At 50.0% G+C, this 20,791-nt stretch overlaps 1 protein-coding gene across 5 annotated transcripts in view; it reads left to right on the forward strand.

Moving 5' to 3' along the window:
• The window catches only part of KCNIP1 (potassium voltage-gated channel interacting protein 1), a 250,342-nt gene that overhangs the window by 221,953 nt on the left and 7,598 nt on the right, over positions 1 to 20,791 (forward strand). For 4 of the 5 annotated variants that reach the window (XM_081092358.1, XM_081092361.1, XM_081092360.1 and 1 more), the window contains exon 2: positions 20,627 to 20,751. In XM_081092358.1, the coding sequence (XP_080948484.1) occupies positions 20,627 to 20,751 (125 nt within the window). Of the gene's footprint in view, positions 1 to 15,863; positions 15,897 to 20,626; positions 20,752 to 20,791 lie in introns of all 5 variants that reach the window. The other variant, XM_081092359.1, reaches the window with a different exon arrangement.

The raw sequence follows: 20,791 nt of genomic DNA on the forward strand, positions 1-20,791 counted from the left end.
GGCAGCAGGAGGCAGGGTGGAGGCAGCTTCGCCCTGCCGGCTCGCTCACCCAGGCGGCTCTCAGGCGTGTGGCTCTCAGGTGGCGCCTTTGCAGGAACCGTGGTGGGAAGCACCCCAGAGAACCCCAAACTCTGGAGGCAGATCTAGCACAAATGAGCATCCTGGCCTGGCCCCTCCAGGATGACAAATGCCATCGATCCCGGATGGGGGAAAGGCTGACGTGCTCTCAGCCAAAGACCTCAATTTATCTTCGGGACCATTTTAATTGGAAACCTCGCCTCGCTGCTGCCCACTTTTTCAGAAGTAATTAGAATGCTAATCTATAAGAAAGATGTCTATTAAGTATAAATTAATAATAGATAATACATTTTAGCTTGCAATTTTGAATAATATGGCCATCTCATTCTTAAAGTAAAAATTCATATATTTTTAATAAGCCTGAGACGGCTCCCAATGAACCACAGATGGTTCATTTTTATTATCCTATAAAGAGACATTATGGGTAAATGTTGTTGTTTTTTTATGGAAAAACAGAACCTTAGAGATGCTCTTTTTTGGGAGTTCTTCAAGCACTTTCTCAGCATCAGGGCTCCGTCCTGTCAACGTGGGGACCGAGGTGGAGGCTGAGATGAGGTGACCTCCACCACCCTCTCAGACCTTCATCCCGCCCAGGCAGGGGCAGTGTGGCAAAGACAAAGGCAGTTCACATTGCCACTTTGTCCCTTGAGGACAAGTAACCAAGCCCTAATGACCCAGAAATGGGTGCTTATAACTAACCCTCATGCGGTCACTGAAGGCGTATGTAACGCAGGCTGGGACATGCATTGGACACAACAGCTTCACCGACAGGCTCTCCCGAATGTCCCTCCCTCGCCTCTTCACACCTGGGACCACGAGGAGCATCCGAAGCTGTTCCCACTGGCACCCATGCACACAACCTGCAAGGGGAACACGTGTGTTCTGTCCACTTGACAAGCATCCATGAACCCTCCTACAAAAAGCTGTCGTTTGGAGAACAAGTGATTCTGAACTATCCTAAGAAGATGAAATGTGTAGAACACGAGGTTGGTAACTAGCTGTCCTCCCAGCACTGATTTCCAGGTTATTGACTTAGAATAGCCAAAGATAAGTCAGCATTAACCACACCCATTCTCTGTACCAGCCCCACTGCTAGGGCCCGCCGTACAGAGAGGTGACACAGCTCTCTCCCAGCCTTCCCCACTGCACAACACAGTTCCACCCTCCACCCAATTGCTCAAGCCTGGAAAGTCGTCCTTGTCACCTCTCGGTCCCTTCCCCTCACACTGCCCCCCCCCCCAATACATCCCCAAATCCTTCAGAGTTCACATGGCAAAACAGAACCTTAGAGATGCTCTTTCAGCCAGTTGCAGCACTCTCATACCAGGTCTGTCTGCATCTTATTGAAATATTAGTGGCTAGGTACATGGATTCATGCTCATTGAAAGGAAATTGATTGGAAGAAATACTTTAATATCGCTATTCGCCCTTTCGCTATAATAGAAGTGTCAACCAAATTCACGATCGACAATGACAGATCCAAACACACGCGTGTGATTGGCGCCAGCGAGAGCTTTATATGTATCACACATGCGTGAGTCAACTTAGCCTTTTATACATAAGAATAAACTTGCCTCATTACGCCTGCTTTCTGGTGTAGCTAAACTTTTTCCAGCCCGGTAAAGTACCCCAACTTCTCTTTCAGGTAGTTGTCAGCAACACAGCAGTAAATATCAACACGAAGCACATTATTATTGTAGATCATGCAGGGAGAACAAAGGGTAAAATATTTAACTGCAGCAGTGTTTGACTATATTCTGTGCAGTGAGAAAACCTGAAGTCATTTTCAAGGTCTATCATTTCTTACTTCTTTCCAGTCGGGTCAAGTTTCTAATGAAAAGAAAATAGGATTCCACCGAGTCTCCTATCTACCCACTCCAGGACTTCTGTGAGGGTCAAATGAGATGAGGCATGGGAAAACGCTTCACAGATATTTGGTTAAAGTATGAAATGTTTCCAGCTGGCTATAAAGCAGGTAGTGTTCCTGGGCTGAAGCAACTACAAGGAGGTTGGTCGCTAGGGAGAGAAAGCCGGGCAATGCTATGTGACATAATTACCTGGATGGTCGGACACTTAGCATAGTAACCTTTTATATAGAGAGATAATGTGCACCAAAACCCATGTAACCGATACCCAGATTTAAAACAGAAGGAGGAGACAAGTCACCACCACCACAGCATCCCAGCGGCTCTTTATTTGCTCCATTCCAATCGCTACTTCCAAGGATAACCGCTATCCTGACTTCTAACAGCAAAGATCGATTTTACTTGCACTCTCTGGGGTCATCCACACTGGAGGATGCTGCTGCAGTTAATTCAGTCACATCACTGTGTAGCATTTCATTGTGTGAATATGCTACGAACTTGTGTTTATTTTACGGTTGATGGACCTTAGGTCAGTTTCCAGTTTGGGGCAATTATAAATGTGATACTTCTGCTTCCCATTGTTTGAAAGGTGGAAACCCAAAGTTGACTGATCTGACCAGTTACCAGACCCCACTTCCTCCCTCGGTCATTCTGCTCCACCACTTGGCCTCCAGTTAGGTCCTCAAAAGGTCACGCTCATCTTATCGTCCTTACACATGCTCTTCACTTTCTCGGAAACTCTTCCTACCACTCTCTCACCCTCACACTTCAGGTCGTATGTCTGCAGGCTCTTCTTCCTTCTTTATTCTTTTTTAATGTGTTTTTATTGATTTTTAGAGAGACAGGAAGGGAGAGGAAGAGAGAGAGAGATAGAAACATCGAAATGAGAGAGAAATATCGGCTACCACCTGCACAGTCCCCTCCAGGGATTGAGCCTGCAACCTGGGCATGTCCTCTGACCGGGAATCAAACCAGTGACCTCTTGGTGCATGGGTCAACACTCAACCACTGAGGGGTGCAGACTCTCCTTCCTTCTAACTCAAATCAGTTCTTGCTGGTTCTTCTTCCCCACCCCACCCCCACTCTTCCCTCATAGCACTTAAGACCGCTCATAACTGCATATTCATGTATGTGATTATGTGTTTAACGTGCCAGTCCTGCTGAACTGAGCACATGCCTGACTTCTCTGCGACCACGTTGCTGGCACTTAGAATAGTACCTGGCACCGAATAGGAGCTCAGCACCTATTGGTTAAATGAGTGACTGAACTTGCCACAGCCTTGAGGAGCCCCTGGTCAGGGGGACAGGAGAGCCTCTCTGTGCCGACCATCCCCTGTGCCGATGCTGCCTGGGGCGGACAGCAGAGCGTCCGTGTCTGAGGAAGTGGCCCTCAAGGTGACGTTTTATGGCGGCTGCACAAGCCCAGCAGAATCCACTCACACTGTCGTCTAAACAGTGTCCCCTGGAGGTGTGCAGTGCAAGGGGATCGATCTGAAGGAGACCGGGATGTAACCCACAGACAGGGAAGGAAATCAGGCAGCGGGCAGAGGCGAGAGCAGGTGCAAAGGCAGGAAAGCATCGCCAGGAAGTCGTGTTGGCGGAACAGCAAGCACTGGAGAGAGTGAGTGTGGGGGGCAGGGGGACAGTGGGGGGGAGAGACCATGTGTATCTGAACCTGAGAGCTAAGCAGGGCGCAGATCATGAAAGGCCTGGCCTGCTCATTACGGAGCATGGCCTTTCTCCCGCAGGCAGTGGGGAGCCACCGGAGGCTTTAAAGCAAGGGCACGTTCAGATGGACTTCCTTTGAACCTTGATTTCTCCTTCCCCAGAGCCTCTACACAGGAGGGTCCTGCGAAGCTCCAGCTCATCTTCCCTCCCACTTAGAATGTCACACACACACACACACACACACACACACACACACTTCCCCTCTAGTGAGCTCCCCCACCCCTTCAGATCTCAGGCTGTCATCACACCCTGACTGCCCACAGTACACCGGAGCCCCCTGCCACTCCCTCCCGTAGCACCCAATAGCGCCCCCTTGCAGCGCGTCTCATGGTGACAATTGATACCTGTGTCTGTGGTTCTTAGGTGAAGTCCCTTTCGCACCAAATTGTGACTTCACTGGGGACAAGAACCACACCTGTCCTTGCTCACCATCGCAGTCCCACTGCCGTCCCCGTGCCTGGCACGTACTAGGCACTCCATGGTCCGTGCCCTCTGGATGGCTGTTTGACAAAGGCCCTTCTGCCTGTTCCTGCAGAGAACCCTCTGGGGGGGGCTGAGCCTATAGGCTGGAGCTTTGCTATAGTCTGTGTAGGGGCGGGGGGAGGTATTGAGTACCTCAGTTTGATCCCAGGGATGGTCACGCCTAACACCCCAGCGAGGAAATGCCAAAGGAGGCATTTTGGGCCCACATCTGTCTGACTGCAGAACCAAACTCCAAGGACTGCATTTTCTTATTTTCTGTATTCTTGATGCTCCTGCATTTGGGGCCTTGATCCTGGAGAGATGGCCCCTCGCCTCCCAGAGCCGCTGTTCCTGGGACTAGCCAATAACTCCCCTGCAAGTGTGCCTTCGATATGCAAACCAGCAATCTGGCCCGTGCCCCAGCCATCTCCTTTATCTAACTCGCACCCACCAAGCCAGCGTTCCCTCTGCCCTAAGTCACCCCAGGGCCAGGTACTGGACAACTAGACAGCCCTCCCCAGCTCAAAGGCTGCCAAAATTCTCCACTCTTTCTAATCCTAAACTTACTCGCATACCTGAGGGGCCTCACCAGTCCCTTCCCACGAAATCCCCAATAACGGCTGTGGGTCACCCCCCCTCTCCTCCCCCCGCCTCCTGACCAGCCCTGGTGCTTCCTGTGGCCCTGCCTGGCGTGCATGCTGCCTGTTTTTAGGGACCTGTGAGTGTAAACTTCTTTGTCATTGACAGTCATTCCCATGCCTTACTGCACCTGATTAACACAAACCCTGGGTGCCAAGTTTAACACAAAAAGCCTTTAGTGTACCCAGGTGTCCCAGGATCCTGACTCCTAGAGGCTGTGACTGTGCAGCGAACGTCCTTCCGATCCTCCTGGCTCCCCATGGCATCTCAGGGGCATCGGGGATGTTTGCCGATAATGAGAAGGAGGCGCCGGGGAGCCCTCGCCTCCCAGGAATCTGCCTGAGCCCCGCGTCAGGCCCAGGCCCAGAGCTTCCTGCAATGGCCTGGGGACCAACCAGCTTTACAAATTATCAACATCTCCCCATTAGCTGCTGCAATATTAAATTGTGTGACTGGAAATGAATGAATAATCCCACGGGCGAGTGAGGGAGCCCAAGCAGCAGGGATTTAATAACAAGTCCTGCCCTCTCTCCAAGCGGAAGGTCTCCCTAATTAAATATTAAAGATCTAGCTGCACAGCTACAGAAAAAAAAATTGCTTTTTCAGCAGCGGAGCTCTGGGACCCCTCCCCAGCAGACCCAGGTGCCATGGAGTGGCCCCTTGGGGACCCAAATGAGGGAGCATGGAACAGCACGCGCAAGCACTGCGGGGTGTCAGGCACGGGTCTCGCATGCCTTGTCACACTTGGTCCTCACAGGACCCGGGGACATGGGTAGGATCGCATCCAAGTGGCAAAGTTGGAATTTTCACCCAGTTCGATGGGGTTATAGCGCGCACACACGTGATGTGCAGTTAAGAACACGGGGTGTGTCGTCAGGCAGACCTGGATTTCAGTCCCAGGTCTGCCGTGTCAAACTGTGCGGACTTGGGCAGGTCACCTTACCTCTCTAAATCTCAGGTCCTTTGTCTTTAAAAAGGGTAGCAGCATGGAGCTCACAGGGGTTTGGAAAGATAATGCACATGAAACTCTAGATGCAGGCTTGGTACCTAGGAAATGCTTCTGAAATGTCAGCTGTCAGCTGCTGTTCTGGTCAATGGAAGACACACACACACACACACACACACACACACACACACAGTGTTTCAGAAATGCCTCTTCCAGAATGGAGAGTATCCAACCTACCACTTCTAACCAGGCTGTGTCTTTCTTTTTCCCTCTTCTTTGCAGGTTCGGGGCAAGTAAGGTGGGGGCTGTGTAGCATCTATGAAGCGTATACTGCATGCCAGGTACACCTCCACTCATCAGCTCATTTAAGTCTCAAAAGAATGTGTGCTCGCTTCGGCAGCACATGTACTAAAATTGGAACAATGCAGAGAAAATTAGCATGGCCCCTGCACAAGGATGACACGCAAATTCGTGAAGCGTTCCATATTATAAAAAAAAAAAAAAAGAATGTAACAGCCATTCAAAATCCAAACTCTCGAAGATAATCATTGCTAAGATGTTTATGTATGATATTCTAGAGGTAGATCAATAGATAGATAGATAGATAGATAGATAGATAGATAGACAGATATTTCTTATTTTACAAAACCTGCTTTTCTCCTCATCTAGGAATATTTCTGAGAAATAATCTGAAATGTATACAAGGTTACATTTCACATCCCTAACCTGGTCCCACTGCTTCCTACCTTCCTAGATTCTGCTAATTAACACACTTATTTTACATGCTTAATCTCTCCCTTTTAATTATGACTACCAGGACCTAGTTCTCCCTGCAGGTTCCTGGACCAACTAAAATAAGAATAAAGAGGAAGTTCCTGATTCGCTAGAAAAAGTCTTCCCGGACACTTTCTCCAGCCTCTTGTATTCTTGACGCCAGGCAGGCAGGCCTCCAGCCCTGGAGCTGCGGGCGCCGTCCCTGGCCCCCGTGTGTACAATAGTGCCTCCCATGACCGCTTCTCTCTAGCGCTGTGACTTGCTTTATTTTTCATCCACAGCACGCAGCACCACCTCCGACCCCTGCTCTCCACCACCCAGGGCCTAGAGCAGTCGCTGGCACGCAGTAGCTAGTCAGCAATTGTTTGTCGAATGAGTGAATGGCGTTGTGAAAACAACTCTGAATTGGCAGAAGGACGGACTTGAGTTTAATCCTGCTCTGCCAGGAATCCGGTGTGTGATCTTGGACAGGTCAGCCACGTCTGTGATGTTAGAGGGCAGGATAAAAGCATCTCCCTGTAATTCGTATGCTCTGTGGCTTACATAGCTTTGTTACCTGGTGAAGGCTGCTTTCGTGCTCAGAAAAGGGAAACAGAATTGGAAATGCTAAATGGATGGCGGGCAGCTTGAGGCAGGGGAGGAGGGGACCCCTAAAACTATTTGGCCTCTCCCCTTCTGCCACCTAAGACTGGGTCTGCAAATCCTCAAGCGCTGGCAATGTGGAAAGCGCGGATAGAGGAAGCTGGTCCCTGACTTGCTGAGACAGAGAACCACAGAGACACATGAGCAGGCCCCTCAGGGACCCACAGGATGAACCCTGATGTCAGAAAGCATCTGACTGTCAATCAGAGGATGAGATTAGTCTTTGCTCTTCTGTTCGCTGTCTTTGTGACCCCAGGGATCTCTGATTCCATTTCTCCTAGTAAAACAGGGCAGTCTATCCCATTCCTGACGTGTGATGTTAGCAGCACAGAAGCAAACATCTGGCACAGCCCAAATCGGGAAAGGCCCTCTCTAACCACAGGACACCCTTTTTCTCCATGTTGCCTAGGATCCAAAACATGAAATTCTGTCATGCTTTTAGATGATCACAGGACGCACGAAAGTCACCTGGAAAAACGTGGTGTGGAGGAGGAGGGTTGTTAAACAGGGATTGCAGACTCAGGCAGGTCATGTGGATTAGTGATGATGGATAACAACTGTCCATTGGTCTTAGTGTAGAGAGGTAATAGGGAGTAGTGGGGACTGCGGTTTATTAGTGAGCTCATGCCTGTCTAAAGCAAGCCACTGCTCCTCAGCTCCAGCCAGCTGCTGCCAGGTGGTAATGCAGGCCTGCATAGCTATCACTTCAGATTCTAAAGAGAAGCTAAAAATCCATCTTTTATGTGGAATAAATGTTGACAAGATTCACAGTTAAAAGAAGTGAGACAATAGCTGTACCCTGAGGGCTGCCAGACTAGGATTCCCAAAGAAAGCTGTCCAAAGACGGAATTGGCCGCTAATTAGCCAAATGCTTTCCAGATATCCTCTTGGCTGCTGTCTCAAGGCTCTTCATGTATTTCCTAATTAGCTCCTTGTAGCTCTACTCCTTGTAGCTCTACAATGTTAGCAAACAATGAGTGCTTACTAAGCACCTACTAAGTGCAAAGCAGACACTGGACATCACCTGGGGAGTGAGATACAAAAAATAAAAACCAACCAAATAGGAACAAGGCACCATCTCCTCACCCCACCCCACTCCAGTAAAAGAAAGTTCCAACCCCCAAAGGTAGATCGGGTGTCTGTTGGTGATTATTGAAGACTAGAGGCCCAGTGCACAAAATTCGTGCGTGGGGGGTGGGGTTCCCCTCAGCCCAGCCTGCACCCTCTCCAATCCTGGACCCCTCGGGGGATGTCTGACTGCTGGTTTGTCCACGCAGCCTGCTGCTCAGTCGTTTGGTCACCCCTCACTAACCCCCCTGCCGGCCTGGTTGCCCCACGCAGCCTGTCGGGTCATCCGTTTGGTTGTTTCAGTTGCGACGGTCGCTTAGGCTTTTATATAGAGCGAAGGTAAGTGCTTCTGGAATTTGGACAGAAAGAGAGCTTTCCGCGTGGCATTCTGTGAGAGCTGCCAGAGGGGATGGCTCTTAAGCCAGGTTGGGAGAGCAGCGGGGGTTGGGGTCCGCTGATCCCATGCTCTGGCAGAGACAGGAGTCCAGACACCAGCAGACAGTGGCTGCACAGAAAACCCACGCTGGGCAATTGCAGGGAACTGTGCTAGAAAGGTAACCTGGGCGCCAGAGCGGACCCTTCCATGACAGCTGGGGAACCCGGGCCTTTATCCTGAAGATTCCTCAGCAGGGAGGCGGTGGTTTGTAGAGGAGCAAACTGATGGAGGGGGACCCCTGTCCTCCTGTTTTCTCCGGAGTGAGGGGTCTGGGCAAGGGCCCCAGGCTTCCTCCAGGTCCGACTCCCACCTCTTGTTTATTTCAGCCCAAACAGAACAGGCAGACAGAGCTCCCCCAGACAGCCACGCGCAGGCCGCTTCCGTGGGGGTGGAGGAGGCCTTCATGTAATGATCTGAGTCTTGAAACAATTCCAAGAGGCGGCGGGCCTTGTAAGTAGGCAGTATTTCCTTTTTTTTTTTTTAATGATGGTTTCATTTTCCATTTTTATTGGCCCTTCACTGATTGCTCCCGGGCTCTCTGACTGGCTGTGAGCTGCGCTGACATTTATAGAAATCAATACATTAATAAATCACGAAGTTCATAATGTCTGATTTGCTTCTAAATGAGACAGAACTATTATCACTATAAAGTTGCACATAAAATAGGCCCAATTGTGATGTATTGTGTAGTCTAATCAAAGGCATTGGAGTGAGTAACCTTTCCCCAAAAGAGGGAAGCAATCAGGGCTGAATAACTTCATTAATAATTCAAGGTGTGTCTGCCCAGGCTTCATTTATCTAGCGCACAGTTAAGAGGCTGCCGAGCCGAGGCCTGGAGATGACACCTCGCTGCTTCCTCCCTGCCTCGGAGACGCCCGCTCTCCCACGACCTGGCTGCAGGCCTGGCGCTGGGCTGTTCTGCGCCAGTTGGGGGTGGTGTCCAGCTTCCTTCTCCAGCTAAGAAATGGACCAAAGCAGTTCACACGCTGACCGCCTGGATCATTAAGGGCAGAGGACTGGGGCCGTGTAGTAACTCCCAGGGAGAGGAGGCAGGGCGTTTTCTCAAGGGCTTACGTGGTGACGCCCGCGTGCTCAGGCTCCAGGCCGTGTTTCCTGTGTTTCCTGTGTCCCCCACCCACAGTGCTCTGCGCTGTTCCACGCACCTGCGGACCAGGTGCTCGGTGCTCCTTCACCCAGAGTCTTGTGTTTGCGCGTGTCCGCCGCCGCCGTTGATACAGATTGACAATGCTCACTTACGCCACTTCATGGCCAACGGAACTGGCCCCTGGGTGCCTCTGACAGAGGGAATCCCAGAACGAGAAAATCTTCCTGTGTTAAAGAGAAGCACATTTCATTACCTGGATCAGTGGTTCTCAACCTTCTGGCCCTTTAAATACAGTTCCTCATGTTGTGACCCCCCAACCATAAAATTATTTTCATTGCTATTTCATAACTGTCATGTTGCTACTGTTATGAATCGTCATGTAAATATCTGATATGCAGGATGGTCTTAGGTGACCCCTGTGAAAGGGTCATTTGACCCCCACAGGGGTCGCGACCCACAGGTTGAGAACCGCTGACCTAGATCCATCAGAAAAGGCATAATCTAGACCTAGAAACTAGCTAACAGATGTGAATATTGGATTCTACTGTGGAGAATGACCCTTAAAAATCATAGTCATAGTACGTGGAATAACATCTTTTGGAGCTCCTACTATGTGCAGGGAGCACGTAACACATCACATTTAGATTATAGGAGGGTATGATTAGTCTGATAACCATATCTCTCCTAGGGACAGTGAGATGATTAGATCGATTGTGAAATTATTACCATGCTCTCTGCACTTCCCAACATAGACACTCAATCCAAGGTTATATTAGTACTGAATTCCAGACAATGCTCACCTGGCCAAGCTCCAGTATTTCCCCGCCTGGGATTATTTTGCACTAGAAGCCTGGTGCACAAATTCGTGCGTGGATGGGGTCCCTTGGTCTGGCCGGCGATCAGGGTCATCAGAGCCAGCAGGCCAGGGAGAGGGGCCACAGGAGGTTGGCTGTGGGAACACACTGAACACCAGGGGGCAGCTCCTGCATTGGGCATCTGCCCCCTGGTGGTCAGTGCATCATCATAGCAACTGATCGACCAGTCATTCGGTTGACGGGTCATAACGGTCGCTTAGGCTTTTATATATATATAGGTGGTGTACAGAAGTGTATTTTCACACTAACAACAAAGAAAGGGTATATTTGGTTGGGTTTCAGGTGCTGAGCCTACAGTATGAAGTTGGTTTGAGGACCTGAGCACAAGGGTTTGGGAGTGTTGAACATGTGCCCACTCTCCTCAAACAGCAGGAATGTGTGAGGGAGCCGGGTCGGCCTGGGGTCGTGCACTTCCCTTCCCAAATCCATATCCAGCGACTTCACGCTGATCCTGAACTAGGCCCTGGTGAGACTATTCACATCAGGAAATTAGAAAATGCTGTTAATCGGGCTCTCCTCTTCCCCCCCCCCCCCCCCCAGGCTCTCCCCAGTCCCAAGAGCCAGTGTTTAGGCTCTTCACAGCCCACCAAAGCGAGACCTCTGTAGAGGTGCCACCGCCTGGCAAGTCATGAAGCTGTCTGGGCTGAAAGACAGGCGTGCACACCTTAGCCTGACCTTGATCTTGTGCGTTTCCATGGATGAGAAAATCAAGCATGCCACACTTGCAGCCGGCGGGCCGCAAGCCTCGTTTAAACATGCCGCGAGTTTGACATGTTTGCGAGCCCACCTGAGATAAGTTCTGTTCACGTGGCAATTTTACTTTTCCTTTGAGAAACTCCTTCGAGCTCTCTCTGCATCTTCATTTTTCCATCTTAAAACTACAAATGCCCTTGAGAACTTTCCATACACAGTGTATTTCAGTTCTCTGACCTCTCTCCCCACGTGAGGGTGTGGGGAGAGGTCAGAGAACTGAAATACACTACGCCTCCCACCCCCATTTGCAATGAATTGTCATTTTTTGCTTCCCATTCAAAAGGAGCAACAAAATCCCACCCATGCAATCCTCTTATTTCCTGCAGGAATCTAGACCCACATGCCCTCTGTCCCCAACACAGTGCCCGCGCCATTAACCGGCCGCCTGCGTGTGCTGGAACTTCAGGGCCGTGTCCAGCTGAGACCAAAGGAGAAAAGGCAGGAGGTGTCCCCCGTGTGGCCTGATTGCTGTGGTGGCAGGATTTGGGCCTCATTGGACTAATTGCTCCCTGGAGCTGGGGTCCCTGCCAGAGCTGCCAAAGAGGCCCATCGCCTGAAACATCGCCTGGAGATTTCTGCCCCTGGGAGATGCTACCATGAACCTGGCATTTCTGTTTTGCAGTCTGGCCAGGGTCTTAGCTGCACGAAAGCATTGCGTGGGAGGTGAGGGGACACACGGGTGGGTCCCTCATGTATTGGCCTTGCTCCTCCTTCTCCTGCAACATCGCATGGGGCTCCTTCTCTCTGCCAGCCCTGGCCTCTACACGCCTCACTTCTTTCCCAGGAGTGTCTCTGTGTCCTCAGTCTCCGTGAAAAATGCGTGGCTGTTACACAGCAGCATTGTGACTGCTGTCACAAACTGGGTAGTGACTTTGTGGGCTTTCAATAATTTCATGACGTTTCCATCGCTACCCTCCCAAGAAGTTGCAAGGTGCATCCAACATCCCTTCCCACACACCCTCGCGTGGGGAGAGAGGTCAGAGAACTGAAATACACTGTGTATGGAAAATGTTCAAGTCATTTGATCTTGAAAACCTTCCATCTGATGGAAGTAGCAGTACTCAAAGATTTTTTTTTATAGGACTTTTTTTTTAGAGCATTTTGAGGACTGAGGTGGGAATGAATGAGGAATGTATAAATTTAATTTTGCTTAAAAGAGGCAGGAGGGTTTCAAGATAAAGAGAACAAATGCTTGGAGCAAAAATGAGTTGAGTTTTATTGAACCAAGAAGACTAAAAAAAAAAAAAAAATGTCTGGAACACTCAGGAAATCGTTATCGAGGCTCGGCTCAGCGCTCCCGGGGCCCGTGGTGAGTTTGTAACATTCAGAGCTGAGGAGCCGTGTGTGCTGGTGTGGGCCGCCGGAGCCTCCGCCTGCAGGCTAGCCTTCAGGACCAAACAGAATTCCTTCCCGTCTCTGCTCCACATGGGCACCAACAAGGATCTTCACCCCATTATATTGGGGTATCAGAATGATGGTGCTAAACCCTTGCAGAACAAACCAATCAACCATCTTTAAGGGGAGAGCAAAGGTGACATTTTCAGGTGCCGGCTTGCCATCGCTGATGTCGTCTCCAATGGAAGCAACACAGCTCAGGCAGCACTGAAAATGGACCACTGGCGACACTAGATATGTGGTGTCACGAGGAAGCACAGCATTCCGTTGTCTGCACACGATCACCTAAGTTATCTGTAGCTCAAGTATAACATGATCTTTCAAACTCCCTTCTCGGTAGCGTTTCAGAGGCATCCCCCAGTTTTGCTATGCCATGTTTTCATTGTCATCTAGTTCAAAATACATTCTAATTTCCGTGAGATTTCTTTCTGGATACATGGGTAACTTGGGAATTCGAACCATACTGCTTGATTTCCAAACATTCTGAGATTTCCTCATTTTCCTCTTGTTCTTTCTTTTTAAAATATATTTTTTCTTGATTTTCAGAGAGAGGAGAAGGGAGAGGGAGAGAGAGAAGCATCGATGGGAGAGGGAAACATTGATTGGTTGCCTCCTGCACACACCCCAACGGGGGATCCAAACCCACAACCTGGGATGTGGGCTGACTGGGAATCGCACCTCAGCCTTTTGGTGCGTGGGAGGATGCTCAACCAACTGAGCCACGCCAGCCAGGGCTCTTCTTGCTCTTGATGTCTTGCTTAATTCCGCTTTGGATGGAAAACACCCTGCACAATTTCAAGTCTTTGCACTTTGTCAAGGTTGGCTTGATGACCCAGGAAGGGTCGTTTCGGTGAAATGTTCTATGTGCACTTGGAAAGGACGCGTGGCATCCTGTGATTGTTGGGGAAAGAGCCCTGTGTGTGTCCATGAGGCCAAGTGTGTTAACTGCGTTACTCACATCTCCTGCCCCCTGACTGATTTTTTGTTGTTTATCAGTGATTGGAGAGGTGCTTTTAAATCTCCAGCTATGGTTGTGAATTTGCTACTTCTCATTTTAGTTTTGTCAGCCCTTATGCGTATTTTGAAGCTGTATTATTAGTGCACACTGACTTAGAATCGTTGCATCTTACGAAAGCTCTCTCTTCCTCTCTAGCAAAGTGTCTTGCCTGAAAGTCTCTGATATCTGCTGTTAAAATAGCCATGCAGGCTTTTGTTGATTTGGGTTTGCATCCTGTATCCTTTTCCATCCTCTCACTTTGACCTTTCCTGGGCCCTTATGCTTGCAAGCAGCACTTAGTTGGGGTTTGGCTTTTATTGGGCGATTGCTCCTTGTATGGAAGTGTTCCATTTGCCTTGGCGAGCCTGCGGAAAACTCTGTTTGGCTCTGCGACCTTTTGGCTTTGGCCTAATTTCTCTTGAACTGTCCTTTAAGAATTAGCAAATGCCTAGGGAATAAGCAGCCCAGTGGGGTCAGGCCCATTGCTCTGGGGCCCCTCCAGGCTTGTCCCCTCGGTTCCGGAATGTCTCAATAGCACTGTCCAATTTCTGTCTTCCCAGACTGCTGCCGGTCACGCTCCCATCCTTACATCTGCGTTTGTAATCCCTGGTCTGTGTGTGTACCAGCCTGAGAGAACTCCGTATGAGCAGACAGGATGTCCCTCTCTCCCTGGCATGCCAGAGAAGCCCAATCCATATGAAAATGCTACTGACGGGTTTTTAGGGCAGTGAATCTGTTCTGCAGGATACAGGACATTATACTTGTGTCAAAACCCACAGAACTGTACCGTGGGAAGAGTGACAGCTAATGTAAACTATGGACTTCAGTTAAAAATAATCTATTAATCTTGTTTCGTCCGTTGCAACACATCTGTCAGACCAAAGCAAGATGTTAAAAATAGGGGACACTGTGAGGCTGGGTGTGTGGGAACTCTCCCCATTTTCTGTAAACCTAACAGTGCTCTCAAAAGAAAGTCTATTCGAAAAAATAAATAAATACCAATGCTACTTATGCAGAGGGGTAGAAGAGGTCAACTAAGTCCAGCAAAATAAGTCTCTCCTATGAAATTCAGGTCGGCAGACAAGAGCAGAAACACTTACCCGTGGATGCCCCCGACAGCACCACTTTGGGAGGCAGCAGGAAACGAAGTCCTTCCTGCCGGGGTTGTAGGTGGGAGTGACTAAAACACCCTTAAGGTGGCGGCTGGGCTGCCTTCCGCAGTCTTGTTCGAGGTACTGGCAGGACAGGAGGAAGTTCAAGTAATGGCCTGCAGAGGAAAACCAGGCTGATCCCCAGGTAGACTCCCAGTGGGGGAGCAGCAAAAGCAGCAAACAGAGCCCCTGTGTCCCACTCTCTGAGACCTGGGGCCCCCACTCCACGCTGCCAGGAGGATTTTCTAGGGCTGATGTTTTGTCTTGTTTTATTCTCCGCATCACGGGGAACCCAACTCCACTCCACTCACATGTCCTAATGTGCTAGCTGGGTTTTTAAAGGGCCCTTTTCCTTTTCTGCATCTTTGTTACTTACCAGCCTGAAAAGGGACGAGATCTGTAGATTGTAAGCTCCATGAGAGCAGGGGACAGAGTTATTTCATTCACTGATACATAGGGTGGGGCAACTGCAAACGTACTTTTGCCCCTCCCAGTATGTATAGTAGACACTTCATGGATTGTTGTTAAAGAATCGGCTTCAAATCACCCAGTAGCGGAGAGGGGCAATGGGGCCTCCACTGCGGAGGGTATCTCTGAGCCGCTCTTCAAGCAAACGCGCAGGTATTTCCGAGGCCCATCCACATCCGTGCATCCCCTGCCCCATGCCATCCCATCTCTCTTCCGGCTGCATGGCTGCATGGCTGCGGGCATGCTCAGCGAGCCCCCTGGGAGCCGCGGGCACTGCAAGCTGACCCATCGCCCTTGCCTGTTCTCATGGTGGGGAAAGGCCAGGGAGAGGTCAGCGCAGCTCCCCTGCCACACCTCTTGGCCTAGGGCGAGCTGGACGGTGACCTGGACTCCCTCAGAGCGGACGCTCCCTGGAAAATGAACGTGTGTTTTGCTTTTTTGATGAATGGATTTGGTAAAATGTTTTCTTACTTTTTCCTAGACATCGCCTGGTGGTATTACCAGTATCAGAGAGGTAAAAGAGCTTAAACTAACTTGACTCCTTGGTCACATTAATTTCAAAGGAAGAGCTATTCAACCGAGTATTCAGGTTTTCTGAGACGTCATCTCGCTCACCAACTTTCTGTGCCCCGTGTTCACAGACCCCACCTGCACGGAAACCGTTGGAAACGTCCTTTTAGAGACGACTAATGAGGAAAGCTCTGCTCCCCGAAGCATCGGATATGTTTTCCTCTCCTGGGCAATAAGACATATATAAGAGCTCAGCGCCAATTTGTGGCTCAAGTGTAGTAACTGTGTGGGACAAATGACCTGAATTTCTGTGTTCTCTTTGTCCCTGTGGTCTTGACCTCCTAATCGAATCCACATTTTCTGAGGCTGTTTTTCTTATTACTTTGCCTCTTATTATTGTATTATATTTATTGCATATAATTGCTTCAATCCCTTTGTGCAACAAAGTGGAATGTGTTAAGCAAATAGTGAGGGAGCGAGAAGGTTAGGTAGACGGAGTGGGGTGAGGCGGGAGAAAGGCAGGCAGGTGTGAGGGTGTGTACCACAGATCAGGAGCCAAAAGCTGAAATGCCTCCGGGGCCAGGAAGGCGGCATAGCCGACGGAGGTGAACCAGAGGGGATGGAGGGAGCCCTGGAGGGCACGGTCACTGCTAAGCTTCCGATAATCCCATTTCCCACGGAAAATCAGAAACCCAAACGTGCACATGAGTCCCTCATCTTTAAATCTTGGCAGTGCGTTCCAAAAAAATTATAGCACATGTTCCAGGCCGAACAAGACCTATCTTTGGGCTGTGTTCATGCCAAGGGACACCACTTTGTAACCTCAAAACTGCTTGGGCCGGTATGAAGTCCAGCCAGAGACTGCAGGCTGGAAAAACTACTTTTCCGTCCAGGGAGAAGGAGATGGCCATGGCCATGGTCATGGGCCCGACAGAGGAGGCGCCTCACCAGGGAGCAGACCAAAGGCGTGGGTCCTCCTGCTCCTCATAGTCTAAGGGTCTGACTTGTACACAGGCCAGAGCTTGCTGGGGGCAGACCCACTGGAAGGCTGGGTGCAAGCCCATTTGCAATTTGTGCTCAAGGGAAGCAGAAGCCGTTGCAGGGGCACGTGGAAGCGAGATCCACACAAGAGGCCTGGCCGGCGGGACTCTGGGTCCAGGGGTGTCACCAGCTGTCGATGACAGCAGGCCTGGGATTCAGGCGAAGCCACTTAATGGCAGAGCATGGCAGAGGTCACCTGTGCCAGCCCTTCACCTGGGCTCCGTGGGGGTGAGAGATACAGGAAGTCACTGGGAGAACTCAGGGCACAATGCCATGCGGCAGAGCCTTCCCTTTTCTGAGGGCCCGAAGCTTTCATCCCACACTCGGAAGGGCTGTGACCCCCAAAATGTACGGACCCCTTCCTCTGCATCATCTTCTCCAGCCTCTCCTTCTGCATCCTCTGCAGTTGGCCATTCGGTCTGGTTTTCGCTACCCCCAGTGAGAGGCGGCGCATCGCTTCCGAAGGTGCCCCTGCTTAGAGCACTCCTGATGTGTTAGGACACCCATCTCCCTGACGTTCGCATGGAGAAGGCAACGGCCCCCCACTCTCCACCACACACAGGGTTTGGTGGCTTACGGGCATGAAAACATTTTACAAATTAAAAGTACTCGACAAGCAGGTTTGCTAATCTCTAGGTTAATTTTCTACCATCCACGCTCCATCTTGGGAACTGGCTCGCCATTATTTTTAATAACAAAAATAATGACAACAAGCACCGTTTGGCCTCGGAGACTCTGAACGAACCTCCAAAGGAATCACCAAGCTGGCTCCCCACCTACTAATGCTGTTTCCTCTTCCTCCACCCAGGGGCTCTCCGGGGCCAACAGGAGGGTGCAAAACCCCTGAGGCCCCTCCCCACGTGCTTGCAGAGTGTACGTACAGTGGCCAAGCCACGAGGCATCCCAGGAGAGGGAGGAGAGAGCTGGCGTGAGACGCAGGAATGCCTTCCACCTCCAAGGTTGCCTCAAGTGTAGGCCAATTAGTCATTTCCATTTGCCTGTCGTGGCACAGGAGGGTCACGCTCGGCACAGATTTACAAAGAAAGAGATTAACATTGAAAATAGCCCGTTGGTGGGGGAAAGGATGATTCCATAAAACTTTTGCTTCTATGTGTGTGTATGCTGACTGGATTGCTGTGTGAACTCGAGTTCTTACTAATTAACAGTAAGAGGACCGAGAGCCGCGGGGTTAAGCCCCACCTGCCCGTGTGCAGGCTGCTTCCAGCATCTCCAGTCCAGAGACGTGGATTTCCCTCCATGGCTGCTGTCACCGCAGCCTGACAAGGAGAGGGTGGCGGGAAAGGAAAGCTAAACAAAAGCTCGCCAGGCGATGCCCGACTATTCGGGTGTTACAGAACCCGTTTGATATGGGGATCGATCCCGCTGCCCAGACAGCAAACCAATCATTGGTTAGTAAAGTCCAGTTGTACCTTAATGGGTTTAATATTTGATATTTCAAGAACTACTTAGTGCATTTTTAATAAAAGAGATGGCAGGCAAGTGCAGTTTCTGAGTCAGACTCAGACTCAGGAGGAATTCAGTCAGGAGCTGAATAGAAAGAAGACGATCTTGTAAAAATGTATTTTAGGCTTCTAGGTAAGATAAATGGGGAAAGGTATACTAGACACCTTCAAAAATACACCATTTCTTCCAAAAATACATTTGTATCTTCCTCACATTTTAACATAAGTTTTGCCTCTTTTCAATGTTAAATATCTGTGCGTTTTATAATTGATTTTTAGAGAGGGGGGAATGGAAAGAGAAAGAGAGCGAGATGAGATAGAAACATCGATTGGCTGCCTCCTGCATCCCCCTACTGGGGATCAAGCCTGCAACTGGGCATGAGCCCTGACCGGGAATCAAACCTTTCAGGACGACACTCCAAACAACTGAGCCACACCGGCCAGGGCCCTCTGTACATTTTTACATAACATTGCAATTGAATCTAATGCCAGGTGATTTAAACCAACAATTCGATTTGTATTTTAAAATGAGCTAAAGAAAATATGAGCATTCTGAATTAGATTTATGTGGGGGTTTGTTGCTTGTTTGTAATTGCTACTTGTTAGCTGCAAACATAATAACAATTAAAGGCTCTGTGAGCGTTACAAGGAAATTGGCCACTGCGGCTCTGTTGTCTAAACAGAGGATCTTAGTTACGTTGGCTAATCTGTCCTGCTCCCAAGCAGGATAAGGTGATATGTATTGCCAGGCACATAAGAGAGATGTCGACAAGGAATTGTCACCAAATTCCTCGGCCCCTCCCTTGGAAACCCAGCCAAACGCCCGTTCCCTTGGGGGAAGCTGCAAGATTCAAACTCCCTTTGATGGATCCCTTTCCTCTTGAAATCCAAGTAGCAAAAGGAAAAGGGGTGCAAAGAGGCAGACACTGACTAGGGCGATGCCCGCAGAGTAGCGCACGGCTCACCTGTTCTCTCAGGGAGAAACCCCGCTTGTCCTCACTCTCCGGGGTGTGCCAGGGTGCGTGTCCCTTCCCAGCAGCCTGTCCACCTCGCCACTATTCTCGCCAGCCGAGACCTGCAGTCGTTCAATATATGGATTTGGTAACGCCTGCAGGACAGCGATGGGCAGGAGAGGTTAGATGGTAATTGATTCTTGATTGGAGTAAATTCATAGCAAGCACTCTGGCAGGGCCCAGAGGAAAACACTCACTCACCCTTCTGGGATGGAAAAGACCACGAGAGTTCCGCCTGTTTGGGTTTTATGATCCTTCGACAGGAGGTGGGCAGAGTTCTCGCTTTAATTGACGGGCACCTTTTACATCACTGGTGCAAAATGAGATTGCACTGTGGTTGGACTGCCACCTAAAACAGCGATTCTGAGAGCCCTTCGATGCGTTAGAAGCTTTCATGTAAATAAAGTAGCTCCCGTTTCAGTCCTGTTCCCATGATGTCAGGCCAGCTAGTAAATACTACAAAACGATACTGTAAAATACACCCCTATTTTTAAATTTATATTCATGCTGTAATTTGAACTTTCTGCTGGATCGTGCTAGCCTTTCTCTAGTTGTCCCAAATGGTGAGAGTTGACTCCAGGCTTTTTTTTTTTTTTAAATTGATTTCAGAGAGGAAGGGAGAAGGAGAGAGCTAGAAACATCAAAGATGAGAGAGAATCATTGATCAGCTGCCTCCTGCACGCCCCACACTGGGGATCCAGTCCATAACCTGGGCCTGTGCCCTGACCGGGAATTGAACCATGACCTCCTGGTTCATAGGTCAACGCTCGACCACTGAGCCACGCCGGCCGGGCTAATCTATGCTTTTCTGATAGCCTGTTTCCCTTTGCTGTTTGGAGGATGTGGATCAATCTGCTCACTTACCTGTGTCTCTAGAATATTCCGATGTTCAGTGCACAGCTCATTGAATATGCAAAGAAATCATTTCAAAAGAAAGGGAAAAGTTTCCATGCGGGCTTATTTTTAGCACCTCTGCTGTCAGCCTCACGGGGAACGTGTTTCTCTCCAGCACCGAGCTCCTCCCCTGGGGTCTGACCTGGAGGCAGTGGATGGTGGTGAGACAGACGGGGACCGGGCAGGGCTCCAGGCAGGAAGGTCCTCTGCAGGGTGGTCCCGGCCCTTGGCCCTGTGTCCCAGGTCACGACCCTGGAGACAGCCCTGACTGGTCTGACACCGCCCCCCGGTCAGCATCCCAATGCCATCTCCTCCGGTTCCAGATAAGATTGAAGACGAGCTGGAGATGACCATGGTTTGCCACCGGCCCGAGGGCCTGGAGCAGCTGGAGGCCCAGACGAACTTCACCAAGAGGGAGCTGCAGGTCCTCTATCGGGGCTTCAAAAATGTAAGACCCTCGGCCCCCGGAGGTCCCTCCGGGCTCCCCT

This window comes from Myotis nattereri, assembly GCF_964212035.1.
Source record: "Myotis nattereri genome assembly, chromosome: 5".
Taxonomy (NCBI): Eukaryota; Metazoa; Chordata; class Mammalia; order Chiroptera; family Vespertilionidae; genus Myotis; species Myotis nattereri.